This window comes from Echeneis naucrates, chromosome 6, assembly GCF_900963305.1.
Source record: "Echeneis naucrates chromosome 6, fEcheNa1.1, whole genome shotgun sequence".
Lineage (NCBI taxonomy): Eukaryota > Metazoa > Chordata > Actinopteri > Carangiformes > Echeneidae > Echeneis > Echeneis naucrates.
Genome location: NC_042516.1, coordinates 3,887,089 through 3,908,914, shown reverse-complemented (window position 1 = coordinate 3,908,914; position 21,826 = coordinate 3,887,089). Strand labels below are relative to the sequence as shown.

The 21,826-nt window shown below is 39.4% G+C and overlaps 2 protein-coding genes across 4 annotated transcripts in view; one reads left to right on the top strand and one right to left on the bottom strand.

Annotated features, from left to right (window-relative positions):
• The first annotated feature begins 5,652 nt into the window (after positions 1-5,652).
• Positions 5,653-19,069, top strand: LOC115045578 (grainyhead-like protein 2 homolog). 2 transcript variants are annotated; one of them, XM_029505334.1, is made up of 15 exons: positions 5,653-5,936; positions 6,566-6,752; positions 6,841-7,275; positions 7,395-7,450; positions 7,695-7,950; positions 8,134-8,245; positions 9,557-9,651; positions 13,423-13,581; positions 13,729-13,786; positions 14,215-14,357; positions 14,459-14,496; positions 15,411-15,502; positions 15,636-15,721; positions 15,849-15,913; positions 17,084-19,069. In XM_029505334.1, exons 1-15 carry the CDS (start codon positions 5,923-5,925, stop codon positions 17,196-17,198), a joined length of 1,911 nt encoding a protein of 636 aa, XP_029361194.1. In that variant the 5' UTR covers positions 5,653-5,922; the 3' UTR covers positions 17,199-19,069. The 2 variants fall into 2 exon arrangements, with proteins under 2 accessions (XP_029361194.1, XP_029361196.1); XM_029505336.1 differs by having other exon boundaries at positions 6,841-7,260; positions 17,084-17,198.
• The window catches only part of LOC115045579 (neurocalcin-delta A), a 67,408-nt gene continuing 64,418 nt past the window's right edge, over positions 18,837-21,826 (bottom strand). For both annotated transcript variants that reach the window (XM_029505338.1, XM_029505337.1), the window contains one exon: positions 18,837-20,978. The gene's annotated coding sequence lies outside the window, so the exon portion shown is untranslated. The remainder of the gene's footprint in view (positions 20,979-21,826) is intronic.

Genomic DNA, 21,826 nt, shown 5'->3' with positions numbered 1-21,826 from the left:
ACTAAGTTTTGCTCTCTAATTGTAGGTTTTTAGGTTTTTAATAAAGGTGCCATAGAAGATGGAACATTGCAGATCTGTGCTTTCACACTTGCTGTCAGACTCCTAAATGTGATAACAAACCCAGACAAACCCCCATACATATGGCCCATATGGCCCATGAATACATTCTGCTACCTGGGCATTCATGTGGGTGTCTTTCTTAAGACAATTTAATTTAAACTAGTTTGTATTTTTGATTTAGGTATTTATTAATCAGCATTCATTCTTTATGTATTATTTCATTGTTTAGCATATGGTTTCTTTTATGTGGAATTTATTTTAATGACATATTACTGTGGGATGCTATATGCACTAAGCATTTTAAACACTTTAAACTCTTGCCACTTGAAAGGTAAAATGTGTCAGTCAAAGTTATTTATATCAATTGGTAACAGACCTATATTTTGCCAGTTCATGTTCCATTTGTTTCAAACAAAAAAACATTAATTGCTTTGGGACTCATTTTCTTTTAATGGACCCATAAGTATAAATAGTAGTAGTAGGGGAAGTAGTTCAGAACCCACCAGTGGATGTGGGCTCCTTGGGCCCTCTTCCAGCTTTGTGGTTTCCTAAGCCCCAGAGAGTGGTGTATTCTTTTATTCTTTTTCTTTTTCTTTGCTTTGGTGGGCAGGATCTTCTCAGATACCTCAGGATCAGTGGACTCTGGTTTGGGATGAGAGAGAGCATTAGGGAGGGGCTCCTTCTGCTTGTCTGGTTCAGTCTTGTGGTTTTTAGTCTTTGCAGTTAGTCTCTCCTCGGGCTGCTATTGGTCCTCGTTGCTCTGCTGTGAGTCTTGGGGAGGTTGCTTGTTGTCTCTCTCAGCCTTGAGCTCTGTGGAGAGCTGGAGGTTTAGAGAGAGCTGAGCGTTCAGCTGATGTTTGAGCTCCTCCCCCTCTCTCTGCAGGAGCATGTTCTGTTCAGCAGTGTTTTGCTGCAAGAGCTCTCTGCCATCTTCTGATGGAGGGCGTCCTGCTCAGTCCTCACTTTTTGCTCCAGGACCAGGTTCTCCTTGACTTGGTCAGCGTAAGCTCGGATTTCCTTCTGGAGATCCTGCTGCAGCTTGTTAGCCTCCTGTCTGACAGTGAGGACATTAGCTTAGAATCTTTGGGTGGCGTCATGGCTCAAACCTCTTTTGTTTTTGTCGCTCCATCTGGAGCTCAGCCATGAACTTTTCGAAGCTGACATTATGTCACCTGCAGCTCGTCATACTCTGTTTGGAGGAGTTTCTGTGGCTTTCTCTTTATGTTGTTGTGTACCTGGCTGGCAATCTTTGCATTGCTCAGGGTTTCTGGATCAAAGTATTTTTGGAGGCTCTCCAGCTCTCTCCGAGTCTCTTTCTCCTTGTTGATGTACATTTCTTTGAGGGATTTCTGTTTGGCCAACTGCTGTCTGGTCTGGTCCAGCTCTTGGGTTAGTTGGATCCTCCAGTTGTGTTGTTTCATGTATTTGGCTCTCTCCATATCCAGCAGGACCTTGAGGTTGAAATTTTCATGTTGAAGCTTCTTGAACACCCTGTTTTGGCCGTGGATCTTGTTGGTAACCTATCTGGTGGTAGTCCCATTTGGTTCCATTTCACTCTAACTTGCGATTTGCTGAGCTTATTGAAGTGGTTGTAGACTTGTTGTCTAAAGTTCACTCTGCACTCTAAAGAGAATTCTGTGTCAGTGTGTGTGAACATGCTGGGGTATTTTCTTCCTCGTGTTGATGCCACTGAGGATGACAGTACATGAATGGAAGTGGAATATTAAATTTTTTCTTCTACTCATTTTTTCTGCATCTTTAGAAAATAATTCCCCCTCAAACCTTCAAAACCAGTTTTTGAGCCCATTATTGATCCCTAAACAACAAGCATATTGACAGGCTAAATACAGAAGTTTTATCAAAGCTTTTTATTATTGATAATCAATTAAAAAACACAAATGTTCTCAGTGAAATCATTACAAAAGTCAAATATAGTCATATAAAGTCTTGCGCACTGTTTAGGTGTTACTGTTGCACTATAAAGAACGGCGGTCCTCTTATGTAGCACATCAAATTTTATTCTGTAAGAATAGCAATAAACACACATCAGTCCTCAGCATCTGTGCCTGACGATCTCACTACTGCTGTCTAACGTCTTGCTCGCTCCGCTACTGCTGAGCTGAGGTAACTCACAATACCTTATACTTTAAACAGGTCAAAAACATTCAAAGTATAAACGTGTAATCATGTACCGAACACCATTTGTAACCCAAATATTTATATCCCATAAACTATATTTAAACCAAAGTATTAATTATTGTCACCAAGCGCCTAACCCTAACCCGAATAGCGTCGAGCAAGCGCCGCAATGCACCCGAGCCGAATAGCCGCGAGCTAGCGCCGCAATGTATGCAAGCCCTAATAGTGTTAGCCTGTGTCACATGTGTCACGTTCAGTCCAAAGCTTTTACACACAATATCACTTTTATATATCACTGATATTTTGATCAATCCCAATGTCTCTGAAAACACTTTTGTGCCACATTACAGGATGCTTTTATGGCTCTAACAGCAGTTGAAAAAAAATATTTTTCATTCTGTTAGTCCGAGATTTAATGGCTCTGTACCGTCTGCCTGACGGCAGTGGCTCAAGCAGGGAGTGGCCCGGGTGGGATGAGTCTTACAGGATGGTGGATATTGATAAATACAGCACTGATTTTAATCTCCACTCTTGCCCACTTTCCTGGAGGCTATTTCTTTAAGGCTCTTTGAATAATATTTACTACATTAATATTATAGTAAATATTAGTAGTAGTATTTCTGCCAGACAGACATATATATGCCAACACAGGTTTATGCTTTCTCCTTATAGAAACCACGTATCTTTTTTTCTCTAATCAATTCTTAGCCAGTTTTTCTGTTGCTCATTATGTTTCGCATACATACAAGGAGGGATACAACAAAGCCTCTCATCTGTATCCATCCTTGAAATCAGAATGTGAGTCTCTATCATGAGACTCACAACTACAGCACAAAGTTGACCTAATGTAGTGTGGCTTTGTGTCCTTTGTAACCAGGGTGGCTATAAAACCACTTTGAGTTATTTGTGTATTGTTTAATTTCAGGAGTAAACCAAAAGCCCTAATTCACTTCCTATTCAAAGCATGATAAAGCAACTTATGAATGCGCCACTAAAGAGCCACTTTAAAAGACATTTAAATTTGTGTGAACTGTGAATTGTCACAGTAGAGTTGTGTAGAGTTGAGGATGGTAGTGTGGGAATGAGGACCCAAATGCAGGAGCCAGGAACCAGGGCAAGGTGAGAACCTAAAATACCTTTAATAGGAAAACAAAAATTGTAAAATAACATGAGTGAACAGGCAGAGGGAGGGAAAACAGGCCAAACACCACCAAGAATACAAGTGAAATGTGACAAAAGCGAAAACAGGACTTAAATACACAGTGACTAGACAAGACACAGGTGATCCACATTAGGGCAGGGAAAGCAATCAACAGGGGGATATAACCAGGAAATAAAGTAACGGGGCACACAGCAGAACCAGGACTTCAAAATAAAACAGGAAGTGACACAGACCGAACACTAAACACCAGACAGAACTCAAAACATGACAAGAATGGTATAACACAGCCCTTACTGAAGTTGGCTGCCAATAAACCAAGAGCTTACTAGTTTGACAGAAATATATCTGTCAAAATTTCTAATGAAAGCATAAAACTGAAGCCAGTTTATTTTGTGTTCTCAATTTGAACTTGGGTCTGACATATTTGCTGCTGTACAAGCTGCTGTTTGCCTGAATTGTTGCAAATATTGTTTTATTGATAAAGAAATAATAATAAAAAAATCCACATAATTGAAAGGAAAAAAGCTATTAGTTTACACTACTACCATGACAAACACACTGTTGCCCTTTATTTATAACCTAGCTTGCAATGTAACCTCTTATGTTCATCGCTTCTCATTATCTTTTGGTTTATCCTTGGTGCGGGGTAAGCTACATGGGGTTAGGGCAGGGAACACCCTGGACAGGCTCTTATGTAAATTCTTATTTTATTTTGGATTTTTTCCTATTTTAAATCTAGATGAGCCCTTCATACTTTGGAGACTTATCATGCTCATACCTGAGGTAATGTGTTATTCACAACCCACATCACATAATCTTTGTCCGTTTATGTCCATACTGTCTGGATCCAAGCTATCTTCTTCACAAGGTGTCCAAAAGCATTAAATATTTTCAAAGGAAACAAGCATGCAGGAACCCTTAATGGTGATCTGGGAGGTCATGTCAGAAGAAACCTTTCCGTCTTGGGTGTACACCCAACTACATAAATAATACTGACTATTTCACATAAAGATTACATCTGCATCTAACTGGCACATGATTTTCGTGTTGCATTGAGTTTGGCTCTAATTCCTACAGGAAATAGCCCAGATAAGATATTCCTCAGTTCTAGAGGTATCAAACAGGTGGTGCTCTGGGAGCAAACACAACTCTGGGAAGAGATAATGGCGGAAACACATAAGCTAAAGAAATATTAATCCCTGATCCTCATGAGCCAGAAAAAAGGAGCCTGTAACTTACCCCTGAAGGTCGGCTGCAGGGTTTTTGCCAGGCAGTTACTTTGGTGAGCCCGTGGGCCTCTGAGGATTGAAGGGATGATAAGAAAGCGAAAAATGTCAGGCTGAAACAACATCCCCATGGGTCTGGATCTGGTGCTACTTGATGGAAGAAATACTGACTTTAGATCGTGTTTATGTATTCCACCTAATGAATGCAAAGTGAGTCACCGAATAATGTATTACTGGAAATGTCAGAGTTTAGCAATGACACATGCTGGGAAAAGATATGAAGAGCAGCCAACTCACAGCAGCATGCACCACTTCGGGAATATCACTCACGTGTTGGAGCAGTCTGGGCTACTGATGATTAAGTTAAGGTTTCTTTCACATAAATTTTTTTATACAGGTAGTTTATCATTCACAAGTGTTAAAATATTTTTTGTGGAACTTAGGGAGGAAAGGGAAGTGTGCTGAATGGAAAAGGCTTCTTGGTGGTGTTTTTCTGTCTTTATAACTAAGAGTAATCTCTCTCCCACTCAGTAATAGACCTTCATGGGTAGTGTTACAAATTCAAAGACATGAACTGGAACAAAGGTCTATATGAGTAGTAATCAAGGACAGAGGGAAACCAGATTGATGTAGTTATTTTTTTAAACAGGTCGTTTGTTAACTTCTTCATAAATTGTGATGTTTCCAAATATATAAAAGGATATTAGCTAAAGCTTATGGCCGACACATACATGCACACACACACACACACACACACACACACACACACACACACAGTCACTATTATTGCAGTCAGAATAGATTAGACCAAACCATCTTAAAAAGAACATCTAAGTTGTCCACTGACATGAAATGCCTTTCCCCAGATGAAAGCAACTGCAGAAGTAAACACACAAACTGCAGCTTTAACCAGCTCGGTGATCACTATTTGGCACCAAAACCAAACGTTAACATTGGACACCTCTCCCTCATTTGACGAAACATCTTTGCTCTGATTCACCAATGAGAGGACGATCGCTCCAGTCTGTGTAAACATCACCAATCAGCGATGTGGGTTTTGTTTCCTTGTTAGACCTTTCCCCAGGAGAAAAACCTGCAAGCAGGATATCGGTGTGGCCCATGCCTGTCCTCAGAACGTTGCTGCCACCAAAGACAGCCCGATGTCTCTCAGTTCACAGGCTGGCAGATGATTTCGTTGTGTGTTTTTACAGAGAATTGAAAGTGCCGCCCGTCTCTGCCTCGCCGTGACAGACAACTACAGAGACGTACCTGCTCTAACAAGAAAGTCCAGTTTCTCAAGAGAGTCCCAGAAAACCACTGAGAGCTGGAGGCAGCATGGACCTGGACAGGTAGGACAGAAGTATTCAGAGTGTCTTTGGCGACTTTTGTCAGCTTTACTCCAGGTCTTAGAAAAAATTTCAGAAAATATTTTCTTTCTTTTTGTTTGACTCCTTGCTCCTTGCAATTAGGCAACAGAATGATTATGCTTTAATAATTGTTTTAGACAGTTTGTTAGATTAAACATGAATATGACGAGAGGTTATATAATATGATGATATGATCGAGCAATTTTAAGTAGATACTACATGATATGATTATTATATCATTGTGAAAAAAATGTAAATCACACTTTTAAAGCTGAGATCATGCACACTGTCTCTTCTTATTAACTTCTGTGAATATCTTAAATAACACAACAAATAAACAAAAAAATCTCTTAACTTCACCACCTAAACATTTTCAGCACTGTCTCAGTATGCTGTTCAGTCATTTGAATGGGGTACACAAACACATTTGCTCCTTAGAGAAACTACATAAATACACCTTAAAGTGACAGAGCAATTAGATGGAAGTTTGGTGAGAAAGTGCTTGGGGCAAACTCAGTGGCTTGGCAGTCATGGCCTTTGTTAATGACAGATCGGCTTTGCAGTCACAACATAGCTTAAAGTGCCTAACCTTTGTCCTGTTGACTTCTCAGTAAACGTTTGTTGGTGGTGATACCAAATGAAGTGTCAGTGCCCTCTGGCAGTGTGTTGAGCTGCGAGGATGAGGCATGGAGGAGCTACCTGGAGAACCCACTAACTGCTGCCACCAAAGCCATGATGAGCATCAATGGAGATGAGGATAGTGCAACTGCTCTAGGAATGCTGTATGACTATTACAAGGTTTGGATTATTTAGAGTGCAGACAAAAACAAAATGCATTTTGAATTGTTTCAGATAAAATCTTTTGTCTCTGCTATAACCCTGTCAGGTCAGAGAGAAGGAACGCTCTACCAGTGCTATAAAAGCAACAGACCTCTCTTCTAGTGGGCGCAATAACTGTGGGAACTTGGAAATACTAGATCACCGTCTTCAGACTCTTAGATGTATGCCTGTCAACCTCTCCCTAAGTACCAGCACCACTACAGAACATCAGGGTTCCAAGTATGGAGCCACCAGCCTTCCAGGAGAAAGGAAGATGGATAGTCAAAGTAAACATGGGGCAGCTATCACTCTGGTCAAAACAGAGGCCCAAATGTCCATGGGAATGTCCTCTTTTAGAGGCTCCTGTCTTGAAGAACACAGAGACCCCATAAAGATGGTTCATGAACAGAGCTGCTATGACTTGTCCCTTTCTGGGTATGTGAAAGGTGATCACAGAAGCACATATGAAGATGCTGCGGAGCGAGAGGTGAATGTGCTAAAGGTGGCATCATGTCTTTCTTGATGATCATTTAGATTATTTTGGGTGAGGGCTAGTGGGGTAGTTGCCTGCTTTTTTTCCCCCAACTTTTGAAACATGGTATGTATTGTTGTCCTTAACAGATATACTGCAGAAGTCCTTTGTTAAGACCTGGGGAATTCCACAATAGCCTACCTGGGTAAGTTGAAATGCTCCATGTAAAAGATAAAACACAAACCCTACCCACCAAAAAAAACTTGTGTAACTTGAAAAACCTGTCAAAAAGCAAACAAATTAAAATATTTTCTTTTTCTTTAAAATGTTGACTCTGTTTTTGCAAATTTACTTGACTATACAAAAATGTTTTTTATTCTCTTGTCAGAGGAGATGATCTGTTACTGATGGATTACTTAAAGTTCCCACACATATTTATGCTTATGCAGTGACAGTTTCCAATATAGTTTGGAAGCCAGCATGTCGCTGCAGCAGGGAGAAGGACCCATGGCTTACCTGAACCGGGGCCAGTTCTACGCTTTGTCATTGTCACAGACCAGCTTCAGATCTTCCTTGTGTCAGCACAGAGGTAAAGTGCGGGTTAGTCAACCCACGCTGTCAAAAGGGCCGGATGGAAGCCAAGCCACTGGTGAGCAATGCACTATGGGAGGCTCAGTGGAGATGCAGCGGGACACTATTGTCCAGGTGAGGGAGATATGATACAGTGAATGGTGACAAAATATAAAGCAAGAAGAAAAGGTTGAAAATGTAACTGTGAGCTGATTGTGTGATGAATTGAAACTTGGTTACACTTCGAAATATTATATATATTTTTTATTCACTTGTTTCATGTGTTTTGGGCTGATTGTACTACACCTCGCTCTGCAGAGTGTTATCATGGTTGTCTTTGGGGAGGACAAGTGCAGAGATGAGCAGCTGAAAAATTGGAAATACTGGCACGCCCGTCAGCACACGGCCAAACAGAGAGTCTTGGACATTGGTAAGATGATTATCATTATCCTTCCATACATGTCTTTTATAGAGTTCATTATCGGAATATGCGGGAAAAGATCAAATTAGGTACCAGATACAAAAAGGTACATGTGGGTAATTAATATCTGACTTAAATATACATAATTACACTTCTGAGCTGCACAAAACCATGCAGTTAAAGAGACAGGATAGTTTAAAGAAAACATGCCAAACCTCCTTACGTTAAATTCAACAACTGATCCAACCGTTGATCCATGATTCTCAGGAGTTCTAACAAGACCGCAGATGAGTGTGTATTTGCATAGACGTTAACAGGAGAAATAGGTGGTGGCCTGGATTAAGGCCATATCCTGTTCGATCAGAAAGAGACAGGCCTCAGCCTGTGGTTTCAAACTCAATGGAATGAGCCAAGAAAGTCAAACACTGTGGTAGATGTGTCAGTAGCAAGTTCATACTAATACTATGGTGGGTGGAAATTAGCTTACATGAGTGTTTTAAGAGGTAACAAGGACCTTATGCGACTCTTTTCTTCTTCTTCTTATTATTATTATTACTTAGAAATCCATTTGTTGGCCGAATACTCCTGTGATAAGATGCCACATTATGATGTAGTTACCCACATTTATTAGAGAATGAGTCTGAACGGATACATTTTGAGTATATTTCAAGACAAAACATCCGTTGTGCAATGTAACAATAGCGTAAAGTTATTATCGTTTCAGTTTTTAGGTATTTGATCTTTTGTATATTTCTTTTTTTACCTTGGCATGAATTTGACAGGTTGGCTTCTCTACACATTGTACTTTTGCATTATTAAACGAAATGCAATGTTAAAGATTAAGGCCACTGATGTCCAACCATTTTGGCTTTGTGATACATGTGATGCTAAAGAGTCTAGCTGTGGCTGTATTTGATGTTTCTCAAGCCTGAGTAGTTTAGTTTACAAAACTACTCATCTGTATTCCAACTAGGTCTGCCATGCTCAAGTCAAATTTATTTAAATAACACATTTCAACATCAAGCACTTTATATTATTGAATTGCCAAAAATTGTCTAAAATGCTAAACGTTTTGATATAACAATATGTATTAGTATGTAATAATGTGTCAAATAATAATATATCAGTGATATGAAGATGAAAGACAGAATAAGTAAAAAAAATTCTAATAAGACAGGTAATTAAATTATAACCAAAAATCACTGAACATTATTTCACATTTGCCAAGGATTTTTACATCTAATACAGGTCATTACATTGCTCTGAAAATATTTGAATTATAGTGATACCAAACTACCCTGAATCCGCTTCATTTTGCAGCTGATTACAAGGAGAGCTTCTGCACCATTGGGAACATAGAGGAAATTGCCTACAATGCTGTTTCTTTCACATGGGATGGAAGTGAAGAAGCCAAGGTAAAAATGCAGAAGAAGAATAGGGTGATTGTACTTTATGCAAAGCAACAAATGACTGATCTAAAAGTGGAAAGTGTCAAATGAAATAACTGTCATTATTGTTTATTACTCCACCTTGACTTTTAAACTCAAGTATCAAGTTCCCTCTCTTTGTGACTCAGCACCTAGTAAAAATTAAAGAGGCCTCTCTTAAGGACATTTATGCAGTAGAAACACTTGTCTGCACTCACCTCAGCGTTTTGGAATTTATCCCAGACCCCTGCAGATGCTCATCCTTTGTTTTTTGAGCATTGGTTCGTTTGATTCAGGTCTTCAGTAAATTACCTAATTGTTGAGTTGTGCTTTCACATTTGTCTCTGTGCATTTGCCAGAGAGCTGATCTAAAATGTAGTGAGGTAATTTGCACCAACCTTGGTGAAGAGTTGGGGAGTGCACTAGGGAACTACCTGTTAAACTTTACTGCTTATCTGATTAGCAGGGCAGATGTATAAACTTTTTCTCAGTTAATTATTTCGCATTCTGAAAGGCTATCTGTTTGGTTTACAAAATTATATTTATGGTTGAGATCTACAATTTGGCACAAAAGGAAAATGGGTTCAACTCGTTGAATAATGATATAGCATTAAGCTGTTCACACACTTCACAATTCACACACTTTTGATTTTTAGATTTCACAATCAGAACCGAGTGACAAGGGTAAGAAATAATTTCTAAAGCCTTAAATGTTTCCAGGAGGATAGTTACATCATTATAAAATGAAAGCAGTTTACAATATAAACACTACAATAATTCCTATGTTTGGCCAAACAAACTGAGCATTATTTAAAATCAAATCTGCAATGTACTAAAATGTACAAAAATGATGATATTTGTAGAAGGTGGTGTAGATGAAAATCAGCTACACTTCTTCTTTCTGCGTTTAATCAATTATATATACTTTTTCCAGGTTTCACATCTGTTTTATTTGTGCCTGGTTATGTGGATGGCCACTTTCAGAGCCCTTGTGAACTTTTTGTTTTTTAGCAAGGCATTTTGATCTTCAAACCCACCAAGCACCCCCCCCCCCCCCACACACACACACACATTTTAATGCTAGCAAGTGTAGTGGAGAAATTTAAATGGCTTGGGTCTGCGGAGGTGTGAATTTGCAGAGGTGTGTAGGAGGTTCATTTGCCCTCCAGGCCTTTCCAGCAATCAGCCCTTACCTCAGCAGGTTCAGACATGATGCTGTTGATACTTTTTAGTGGGAAAATTGTTGCAGAGCCATCGTTAAGAATCTTACCGTTATTCGTCTCTGCTGACCGGTTGCTCAGGCTGTTGGTCCTGATTAACTGGAAAATTCCTCTGAAGGTTGTGTTGGCTGGTACTTCTACCAGCCCTCTTCATTAGAGAAATGTCATTAGTAATATTGGGAAACTTTGCCCTGAAATTGAGCCAGAGAACCAAATGTATGTGCTTAAAGCCAGCACCTCATGTTTTGAAATAAGTATATTATTGTATTGTTTCTTGTGGGGAAATTTTGTGAATCCAGTTTTATTTCCTTAAAAACAAAGCACAATCCTCCTAAATCCTTCTCATTCGCAAGTTTGTTCTCTAAAATTTCATATTTATTTTGTGAGCCCTTTCAGCATAGGGAGCATTGGCAGTGGTAGAGACAGACTCTCATTTGAGTGAGTCTGTCTCTGCACAGTTTGAGTCATGTTGAGATTCACTCAAGAACAAAAATCTCTGTCTGATCCAGAAAAACTAAGGCTGTGAAAAGCGAGTAATACCTAAATTATCTGCTTTAATCCACCAGTTATTGCTTTACCTGGAACTGTGGGTTAATGTGATGCAATGCTTAGTTTCAGGAACAGAAATCTGAGACTGCAGTGAACACATGCTCAAAACACTTAGATGACATGGTAAGATTATCATTTCATTTCACCCACATAAACTATCACTCTAGCTGACAATTTCAACTGTTTATTCATCAGTTATTGCAGTTCAATCATTTATTGACAAATAATAAAACAGTAAAGGATATATTACACATAATTTACCAAACTATGTCGTTGTCTACTTACCAGATTATAGTTTTGTTTTTTTTTTAAACAAGTTAAGAAAAAGTCTTTCAAAGCATCTTCTGTAACCACAGAATTACTCCCTTAGAAATTGGGAATCACTGCTTCTTGAAAACTCTTCAATAAACATCCCATTGCTTGTTTTAGGGCTCAAAAATAGAAAATATTTTTTTTCAAGAGCATCTTACCACAAATCCAGTGACAATGTTTTGTTGTTTTTTTGTCTGCATTTGTCCTCATAATTTAACACCACAGGGTATCAACTTTTTATGAGATTGATGCACTTGAAGTCTTGCAGCTAAATATTTGATTATTTCAGTGCATGTGTGTGACCATCACCAGCCCTCCCTGGAGGCTAGATTGTGGATCTTTATTGAGTGGAATGATCTTTGTGTGGCAGGGAGGGCAGTGCTACACTTCAGTGACTACGAGGAGGAAGCAAAGGCCAGAGAAGATGTGGAAGGATGGACAGGGGAAGGGAAGCAGGTGGTGCTGATAGGATCTGGTGGAGTGAAGGATTCTTTACTTTTCCTGTCACCTCACTCAGGATTATGAGAGTCCTGTGTGTGTGTTTCTGTGTAGATCTCTGGAGAGATGGGTGTTCAGATAGGTGAAGGTGTCCAAAAGAGGAGCTGAGTCAAAGATACGATACATAGTAATGGAATGAAAGAGCAGCTCAGACCATTTTATGGCAGTATTCATCAATTCTTCATGATGTGACCCAAGACAAGCTGGCAAGCGAAACCACACATGCATGTGGGCTTTCCCTAAATATGAGTGAGACCGTCACCAGGGGGCAGCACGGCGGCATAGTGGTTAGTGCTGTCCCACAATAAGAAAGTTGTGGGTTTGCTTCCTGGCCTGGGGCCTTTCTGTGTGGAGTTTGCATGTTCTCCCCGTGCCTGCAATGGTTTCCTCTGGGTACTCTGGTTTCCTCCCACCGTCCAAAAACATCATGTTAGGGTTAATTGGTGATTCTAAATTGTCCGTAGGTCTGAGTGTAAGTGTGAGTGGTTGTTGGTCTCTGTGTGTTGGCCCTGCGATGAGCTAGTGACTCGTCCAGGGTATACCCTCCCCTCAACCAGTGTGAGCTGGGATTGGCTTCAGCACCCCCGCAACCTGGAAACGGAAGAGCAGTAGAAGATGGATGTATGGTCCATCACTGGGGCCTAGAGTCGGGTCAGGGGACCAGGCTTCCACTATCCTGTGTGCAGGAGCACAAGAAATGTGGCCGAAAGGCATGCTGTTTGGCCCCAGAAGAACCCGCGTACCCAACTGAACATCTGCCATTGGGCCCCCGGGCCCCCAGGCCACCAGCCTAACATGCCAACTGTGGAGGCATGCCCCTGAGCCATGCCATGACTAGAAGCAAGTGAGAGTGCCCCCTTTCCTGTGCGTCCTCAATCCCTGTTGAGGATGCATAACCCTGCACCGTGAATAAGTGACCCTGGAACCCTGAGGAAGGTTGGGGCTAGTCAGAGGGCTACAGCAAACTGCTGTCCTGCAGCCTGTCCCAACATAGCTCCCCGAACCTGTCTTGTCCCAGTGACACTATTTTTAAACAATATTAACCTACTTTCTATAGAAGAAAGTCCCCTGTACTACCGTGCGACGCTCTGCGTCTTCAGCAGCAGTTTTTTACTGTTACTAATATTGACCGTATTCAGTCCAGTCATATTCCAGGTTTTAATCTTGTCTTGGTTTCTAGGTCTTTATCTCGGTGAACTGCCTCAGCACAGACTTCTCCTCACAGAAGGGCGTGAAGGGGATGCCTCTGATTATTCAGATTGACACCTATAGCTACAACAAATGTGGCAGCAGACCCATCCACAGGGCCTTCTCTCAGATCAAGGTCTTCTGTGACAAAGTGAGGAAGAATGCTAGCACAGTCACCTCCCTGGTTGGGTTGATGATAAGACATTAATTCAGATTGTGCTTTAATTTTCTGTAAGCATGTTCTGTACTTTCTGTCCCATCAGTCCCCTCTGTTATTTACTTATTTTATTTTTTGCAGGGTGCTGAGAGAAAGCTTCGTGATGAGGAGAGGAAACATCTCAGAAAAAGAATGAAAGGTCAAACTTTTACATGCTCATTTTTGATTCATTTCAATTCATTTTCAAATATCGGTCGTGGTCACCTTGACAGGGGCAAACAACTCACACCCACACTCAAGCACAAGGCGGCACCAATGAACATGTCTTTGGACTGTTGAAGGGATGCACAGAAAGACACCAGGCCTGGGAATCAAATCCTCGACCTTCTTGCTCATATTAGATAATTAACGAAAATAAATTACACTCATTTAGATTTTGCTCATAAACAATTTTCATGAGCATGAGTTAAAATCTACTGAAAAATTGTTACCAAGCTTTCTAAATCAGAATTGAACGGTACAGAAATGACAGCATAGGACTAAAAATGTAATCAAACACTATCATATCTGTACTTGAAGTGGTTGCCTGGCTACAGATGCTCAGATCACGCTCTCTCTGTGGATTAGGGAAAAATGGTCGCTCTGGGCAAACCTCTCAGACCATTAAGAGGGCTCAAAACACGGTGTTCAAAACGTTGGTAGACCTGGACTCCCAGCCTGTCCTTTTCATTCCTGATGTCCACTTTGGAAACTTGCAGAGAACAGGGCAGGTGAGGGACCCTTCCTTTCTCATGTATATAAAAACACACAGTAAGTGCCCTCCTCTTGTTTTTCACTGTGACTCATGGTGCGTTTTTTCTGTATTTTGCAGGTGTTTGCATTTAACACTGAGGAGGTCAACAGAGATGGGTGAGACCCCTTCTCTGGTCTGTTCTTGTGTTCACTCACTGTAACACCTGCAAGCGGCTTATTTTCAGTGATCTCGCCGTAGTGAATTAGTGTGGAGGTAAAACAGATTTTGAAATGGATTGGTGACAATTTATTCTCTCCAGTTAACATCTGATGGATCAGAATAATAACAAAATAGATAATTTAAATCTATATTATATATATAACTATTGCAGCAAAACAGGTTGACTTGTGTTATGGAGTAACACCTCTTTCATTCTGGCTCCCCAACCCAAACACATGGAACTCAGGTACAATAGTGGCAGCTCAGGAGGTAGAGAGGGTTACAGATCAGAGAGTTTCCAGCTCAACCCTGGTTCCTCCACTCTATGTGTCAAAGTGCACTCAACCCCGAATTGCCTATGATGCCTGTCCCATCAGTGTGTGTGTTTGGTTAAGCACTTTGAGTGGTTGGTACGATTAATAGGTGCAGTCCATTTATGATTTGCTACAAGAAGGGTGTCATGCTTTATACATCCAACTGTGGATTTTTGACTAGCTGTAAGTTTCTCAGAATGAACATGGTGAGAGAGGTGAAGACAGTAGTTCATAGTGTTCACATTTTAGCTCACTACTTTATGTCCAGATGTCTTCAGTCTGATTAGCCCAATCCTGACTCAAACAAACAGGTTTGAAATACAGAAATAATATAACTTAAAAGGAATATAAACACACAGAACTGAATATGTTATGATGATGTTCGTGTTCCTTGTTGTGAAAGAAAAGATTTTGAAGTTTGTCTTCTTGGAGCACATATGGCACATCTTTGATTGTTGCTGCTGCAAGAAATTGCAGGATGGCCTTATCTCTTTTCCTTTTGTAAGTGAAAAAGACATAGCCATTGTTTAAAATGTGTGTGTATTCGTGTGTGCCAGGAGTGTTCTGGTGAAGAGGATGTCGTGTGTCCCTGAGGAAGATACCTGTCCACCTCAGTCCAAGAGGTTCAAAGAAACTGAGGAAAGGAGAGGTGTGTGTATGTCTTTTTGTAAAATCTTTCCATTGTATGTGTGAAACATGATGTATGTATATTTGCCCCAAAGCATTCTATACAGTCACTTGCTAATTGACGATTTTTTTTGTCTTGTCTAACCCAATGTTAGTTCTTCTATATGTGAGGAAAGAGTGTGACGAAGTGTTTGATGCCTTAATGCTGCATACTCCAACCCTCAGAGCGCTGATGGAGGCGGTGAGTACTCACATGGGAAAAACACATGGGATCCAAACAGGATGAGTCCGTCTTCCTAACATAGTTGATATAATCTGAATATGTTAAGTAACACTGAGTGACCTTAAAATCCACTGTTTCTTCACAGATCTCAGAGAAATATGCATTGCCTGTTGACAAGATGGAAAAAGTTTACCAAAAAAGCAAAAAAGGGTGAGTCTATCTCTACAGAAACAACACCGTGTAAGACAACAGTGCTCTGATCAAAATGCTAACATACTCACAACAAGCTTTATTTCATTAAATCATGTCTTACCATGTTCCCTATGATTGTATCATGTGTTGACATGTTAACAATTACCAAACAGCTCAGAAGACAAAGTGCAATGACTTTTATTAGTCTTGGTCAAAAAACATAAACAAAGTAGCCTCAGCAATAAAATGGATTATACATATTTACAGTATACTAAATTTCATGGAAATGTTGGTGAGATATTGCCACTAAAAGTGGGATATTTAGCATGTAGTTGGTTATGGAAAATTTGGTGGCAGTTAATCTAATAATTCTTAAAGCCAATATTTATTTTACTGACTAGGGCAGGAGTCTGCAACCTTTACAATGAAAAGCCATTTTCCCCTTTCCTCCCTTTAGGAGAAGCAAAACATTACACAGTTCATCATAATTTCACTACAAATACAAAGACTATAGTTTGATGCACTTCTGAAAATACAGAATTGCAATAAACTGATGAGATTTTACTCTATTTTTATCAATAATAAAGCAAAACAACAAACTGTTATGAAAAGCAGAAAAAAATTATAGTGTGTATGTGTAGGCTTAGTAAATTAAACATAGAACTATACAGTATATAAGTGGTATTTACCCTCCACATATTTGTTTAACATAAAATGAATACCGTGTTGATATAATTAAAACATTTAGCTGCAGCCTAACAACTTAAAAAGGGGCAAACATAAAGATATTGTTGGCCAGTTTGTATTTTATAATGACTTTATTTTAATTAAGTGTGCTGTCATCTTTTTTTGCCGCCCCCTAAGCCACATACAGCAATCAACTGAAGAACCTGAATATAAAACACATCCCACATCTCTGGGTCTACAATAAATATTCTTTAAATATTTCCTATTACATTTTTTTTTTTTTTTGCCAAAGAGCTGTGTGCAGCTCCAGAACTGTGGGCCGGTGATATCTTGGCCTAGCAGGTGAAAACACTCCTCTCTCATTGAAATAAAGAGAGACAGTTTCCCCTGGTTTTTTAAGAGGAGGTAGTGGAACCCATGTGACACACATACAGATTTCAGAAGTAATTGAAAATGAACTCCCTCCTTTTTTTCACCTGTGTCTGGTATTGTCTTCCTCAGTGTCCTGGTGAACATGGATGACAACATCATCCAGCATTTCTCCAATGAGGACACCTTCATTCTGGCTATCGAGAGCTCAGCAGACTCCCTGCATGTGACTCTGTCAGAGATCTGACCACTGTCGGTCACAGCACTGTGTTCATGCTCATCACATTGTCACACAGAGGTGATTGGTGCTGAGTAAAGCTTTAGCCATGCCAAGTGTGAACATTTGGTTACACAATGGATCAGATGCAACCTCTCACATGGACAATCTACGTCCGTCTCACCTGCTCTACTACCTGCTGAATGGACAACCTGCTCAAGGATGTTGCACTGTGAATTCATGCTTACTGCTGAAAATTTTGTTCTTTCATATTACTTTTGCAAGTCCTCACTGTAGTATTCACCTCTTGACACTTTTTGTCTAAGATGGAGGTCATGAGAAGGATGCATACTACAATCTTGCTGTAGTTTCACAGGAAGAGGACAGTACAGGACACAGTGGCCTTAATGGATTAACAGGAAGGACTGCTGTTTGGTTCCTCTCTGGTTCTTCCTGTTACATCGTCTAGAGGTGAAAGCTTTTTAATGACTTGATCAGATGCTTGAAATGCTCCTGTAGCAGAGCAAGATATTTTTTTGCTGGCACTCACTAGTGGCCTAGTATTCTTTATGTGTGTAATTCTCTCAAAAGTCATCCTGTTCTTTAGATTTAGTGAAAGAAAACTTTGTCTTATCTTTATTGGTTGGCTTTTTTTGTTGATTGGATTCATTTTCACTGCCCCTATTAAATGTTGCCAATAATAGCCAGGGAAATAAGTTACCCCTGGTTGTGATTACATGCTGATGTCTCAGGATTTATAATTACATGAAGCACCATTATGGAACAAGACTGCGAGTCTCCATGATGCTGTTAAACTGTTTTGCTTCCTCTGTGATAATGTTTATTGCTTTATGCCCCTCTGAAGAGACTGTAGTTAGTCGTATTTATGATAGTCAGGGATTCGTAAAGCCCAACTGGTCTATTTACACAGTTCTTGTCTGAGGCTACTGCAAACCATCAGAGCTCAACAGTTTGACCCTTATGTTACTGCTCACTGCCTGTTTCTGCCTGGTTCACTGACATCGCCATCCATCATGCTTCATGCACTGATATTTACAGTTTTTTTTTATGATTCAATAAATATAATTTTATATGAATTCACTGATCTTCCCCTTTGTCTCCAACACAATATTATTTGAAGTTTAATCAAGAGTAACAAAGTATTCATAGGTTGTATTCAAATAATTTAATTAAAGCCACATGCTCTACAAATCACTTGCATACAGTTCAAGAAAATATTGAAGTTTTAAGTGGTATCTATTTTTTAAATCTTAATGTGTTTATGACTGGTTTCTAACTGTGTAGATGTGTAATAAGTCACTCAGGTGTTTCAGTGCCAGAGCATGATGGATTTCTGTAGTTTTGTATGCTAGCATGCTAGCATTAGCCTTAAGCCCAAAGCTGCACCCTTCCTGAACTAAATAGCCTCAAACTGCTTTTTTTTTTACATAGACACAAACATTTTGATACTATTTACTGAATTATTTATGTACATACGTACAATATATTTACATATATCAATCTATAGCTACTTTATCCATCTGAATAATTAACTAAAGAATATGCAAATATTTTTTTTTTTACCAGACACCCAATAAATGCTTGCAATAAATATCACACAATAAATTGGAAATTTATTCTTGCTTTTTAAAGTTGACAAAAAAAAAAAAACAAAACAAAAAGAAAAAAGAAAAAACAGAATCCTGTGTTTCAAAACCGCAATCACTAGATACAGAATACCATACAAAACCTACAAAATGCAACAATTACAAACATTTTGTTCAACAGATAACAATTGTACAGTATAAATTAATAGAATACTGCTTTTGTTTTTATTTGGCACAAGATACAATTTTGTGTTTTAACAGAAATGTTATACCTGACACAGCTTAAAAAAAAAACAAAACAAAAAAAACAAACCGAAACATAAAAATACAATAAAAGCAACATGTTGTGACAATGTAATTGCAGTAGTTGTGATTCTTGGTTTGCTTGTCTGCATCCTTTTTCCTGTACAAAAACAGCAGTTACTTAATAAAAAATTCAAAGCTTTTCTATTTGGGAAACAATACAATAAGCAGGAGGAGGGGGCCTGGGCATGTTTCCTGCTCCTGGCTGAACTTCCCAAACCATAATATCTTGAGAGGAAAAGCTTCCTTTTCTTTTTAGGAATTTTCTGTTGCAGCTGACCAAAGAATTAAAGACGCAGAGGACATGAGACCAAACTAATTTCACCAATTTGTTAGAAGTGTTTGTATTTGTGGGGACACCATTTAGTTGATGTTTACTCAGATTCAGCACAGACATTTGACCTTTTACAGATATAACTAGTTGGTGATTAAATTACTGAGATCAATAAGGTCAGAGGACATCTCTCAGCTCTGACTACTCAGCATCCCAATGACACATTGTGTGTGTCTTTTGGTGTGTAGTTTTAATTTGTGTGGCGATCTGCTTTGTTTCCCTCCATCAGATCACTCATATGAACCATTAGATTTGTCAGCTTTGGCAGTGACATGCTGTCAATAACACTGACCACCGGTAGAACCACAAAGGACAACACTGACTGCTCAGCACAGAGCTGGATGGATCACTGGCTGCTCAGCAACTGACGTCCATTCACATACACCAAAAACACACACATGCGCATAAGTCAAATGCCTATGTGTTATTTTATGCACCACTGTACTCAACTGTTCAACAACTGATTCAACATGCAGCATTTAAAGACATCTGAAAGTGTATGTGGAGAAGGGTTGTCGTTCTTCACACAGTATAGATCAAGAAGAAACTGGTTTGCATGCTTGATATCCTTCAACAGCTTAAATATACAGACATTTTCATTATTATTCCACGGTATTTGTTTTTAACTGAGTATTCTGGGCTATGTGAATTAGCTTTACAAATGTAGTTGCACTTTAAAATATCTACACTACTCAAATACTTGAAAGACTAGTTTTCTATTTCACTGTAGGATAGAGCACAGTGACAGTGCAGCTCTGTAATTAACCGTCAAATATGAAAATATGAAAAACCACTTAAACAGATGATGGATAAAGGGATGCATTTCATCCTTCATGCCATCAGTGACACTTCACAAAGTCAAACTATTGATTAGGGCGCATATGCATAGTAGCATAACATTACAAGTTTTTGTTGTCCCAGCACAAAATATGAAACAAAGTCTATCAAGTTTTCAAAATACACAAACATGCGTACACATTCTCACAGTAGAAAAGAGGAAAGTAAATGCAATACTTATTCTGAGTGAATGATAAACTTCACAAGTCCTCTCCATAGATTTAATTACCTCACCTACAGTATGTCCTGGTATTCAACTCAATCTGTCTCTCTTGTTGTCTCATGCACACACTCTGTCTATGATACACATTAGAGTGATAGAGGCTCTGTGTCGCCTTGCCTGCAGCCTCTGAGGGCACAGAGAGCCAAGCAAAGACATGGATACAGAGAATCCAGTTTATACTGCATATGCACAACCTACTGCAGACCTTCTTCATACTCTGACATGCCTATAGGAGATCTTAGGAGTCCTGGTCAATTACAGTCAGTGGGGTTTGATAGCCTGCGGAGGGTTGGGAAAGCTTCAGGGTTCAGTTTTTGTTGGGAATTTGGAGAGTTTTGATAAATGGCTCGAGGTGAAAAGCAGAGAATGTGGCTCCTTCGCCCATCTTTGAAGTCTTCAGTGCAAATTGAAGCCCCATCTTGTTCATCGTCATCAGCTTGTCATCCTTCATCATTAATCTGCTCCATAGTGGAGAGTTAAGGGCATTAGAGTCATCCAAAGAAGCTCTGTGAGAAGACAGTGGACACCAGACAATCAGATTCCCAGACTGACATTAGTCTTCACCACATGTTGAATTTGTAGTTTGCAAAAACAACAATATAAATATTAAATTTGAAAGGGAACAGGTGAGAGCAGGTCAATAAACTGATTCAGATGACAGTCCCAATGTGCTGGCTCATTTAAAAACAAACAAACATAAAACACCAAACAAAAAAAAAACAAAAACAAAAAAAAAAAGAACAGAGTAGCAGACACCAAACTATAATGTAATAATCAATGTTCCTCTACTTTGGATTTGGCCAAGTATCTTTTTTCTTGTTTGACTCACATTACAATACTTTTCTGTCCTTCTCCTGATTTCTATATTTAATTATGTGTTGTTCAAAGGAAGATGTGGTTATTTAAACAAGAAAGAGTTCAAGTAAACTTTACATCAACCAATAGGGCATGTGTTGTAGGCTCCTCCTATAGTGACACAGATATTATCACTGTCTTTCAAGAGGCTGGTATTATCTATCAATCAGGCCTCTGCTTTTATTTCTAAACATCATTAACACCACAACTTCAGCTCAGAACAGCTTATTGTGACTTTCAGGTCACACATGAAGTTGAGGCCTGAGTTCACAAAGTCTGACAAAGAGATAAATTAAGCCTGGAGCTCATTGTCACTAAACCAAAGAAAGGCTTGTGGACCTCACTCAGGAGTAAACCCTGATACAGTTTTTGGGTTTTATCTTCAGTTACAAGCTTTAACACTAAGTTACAGTTTGGTGTTGTTGTTTTTTGTAAACTCAAGACATCCAACACTAAAGTGTTTAAAAAGAAGAAATGTCTTAGAGCATCAACAGCTCCA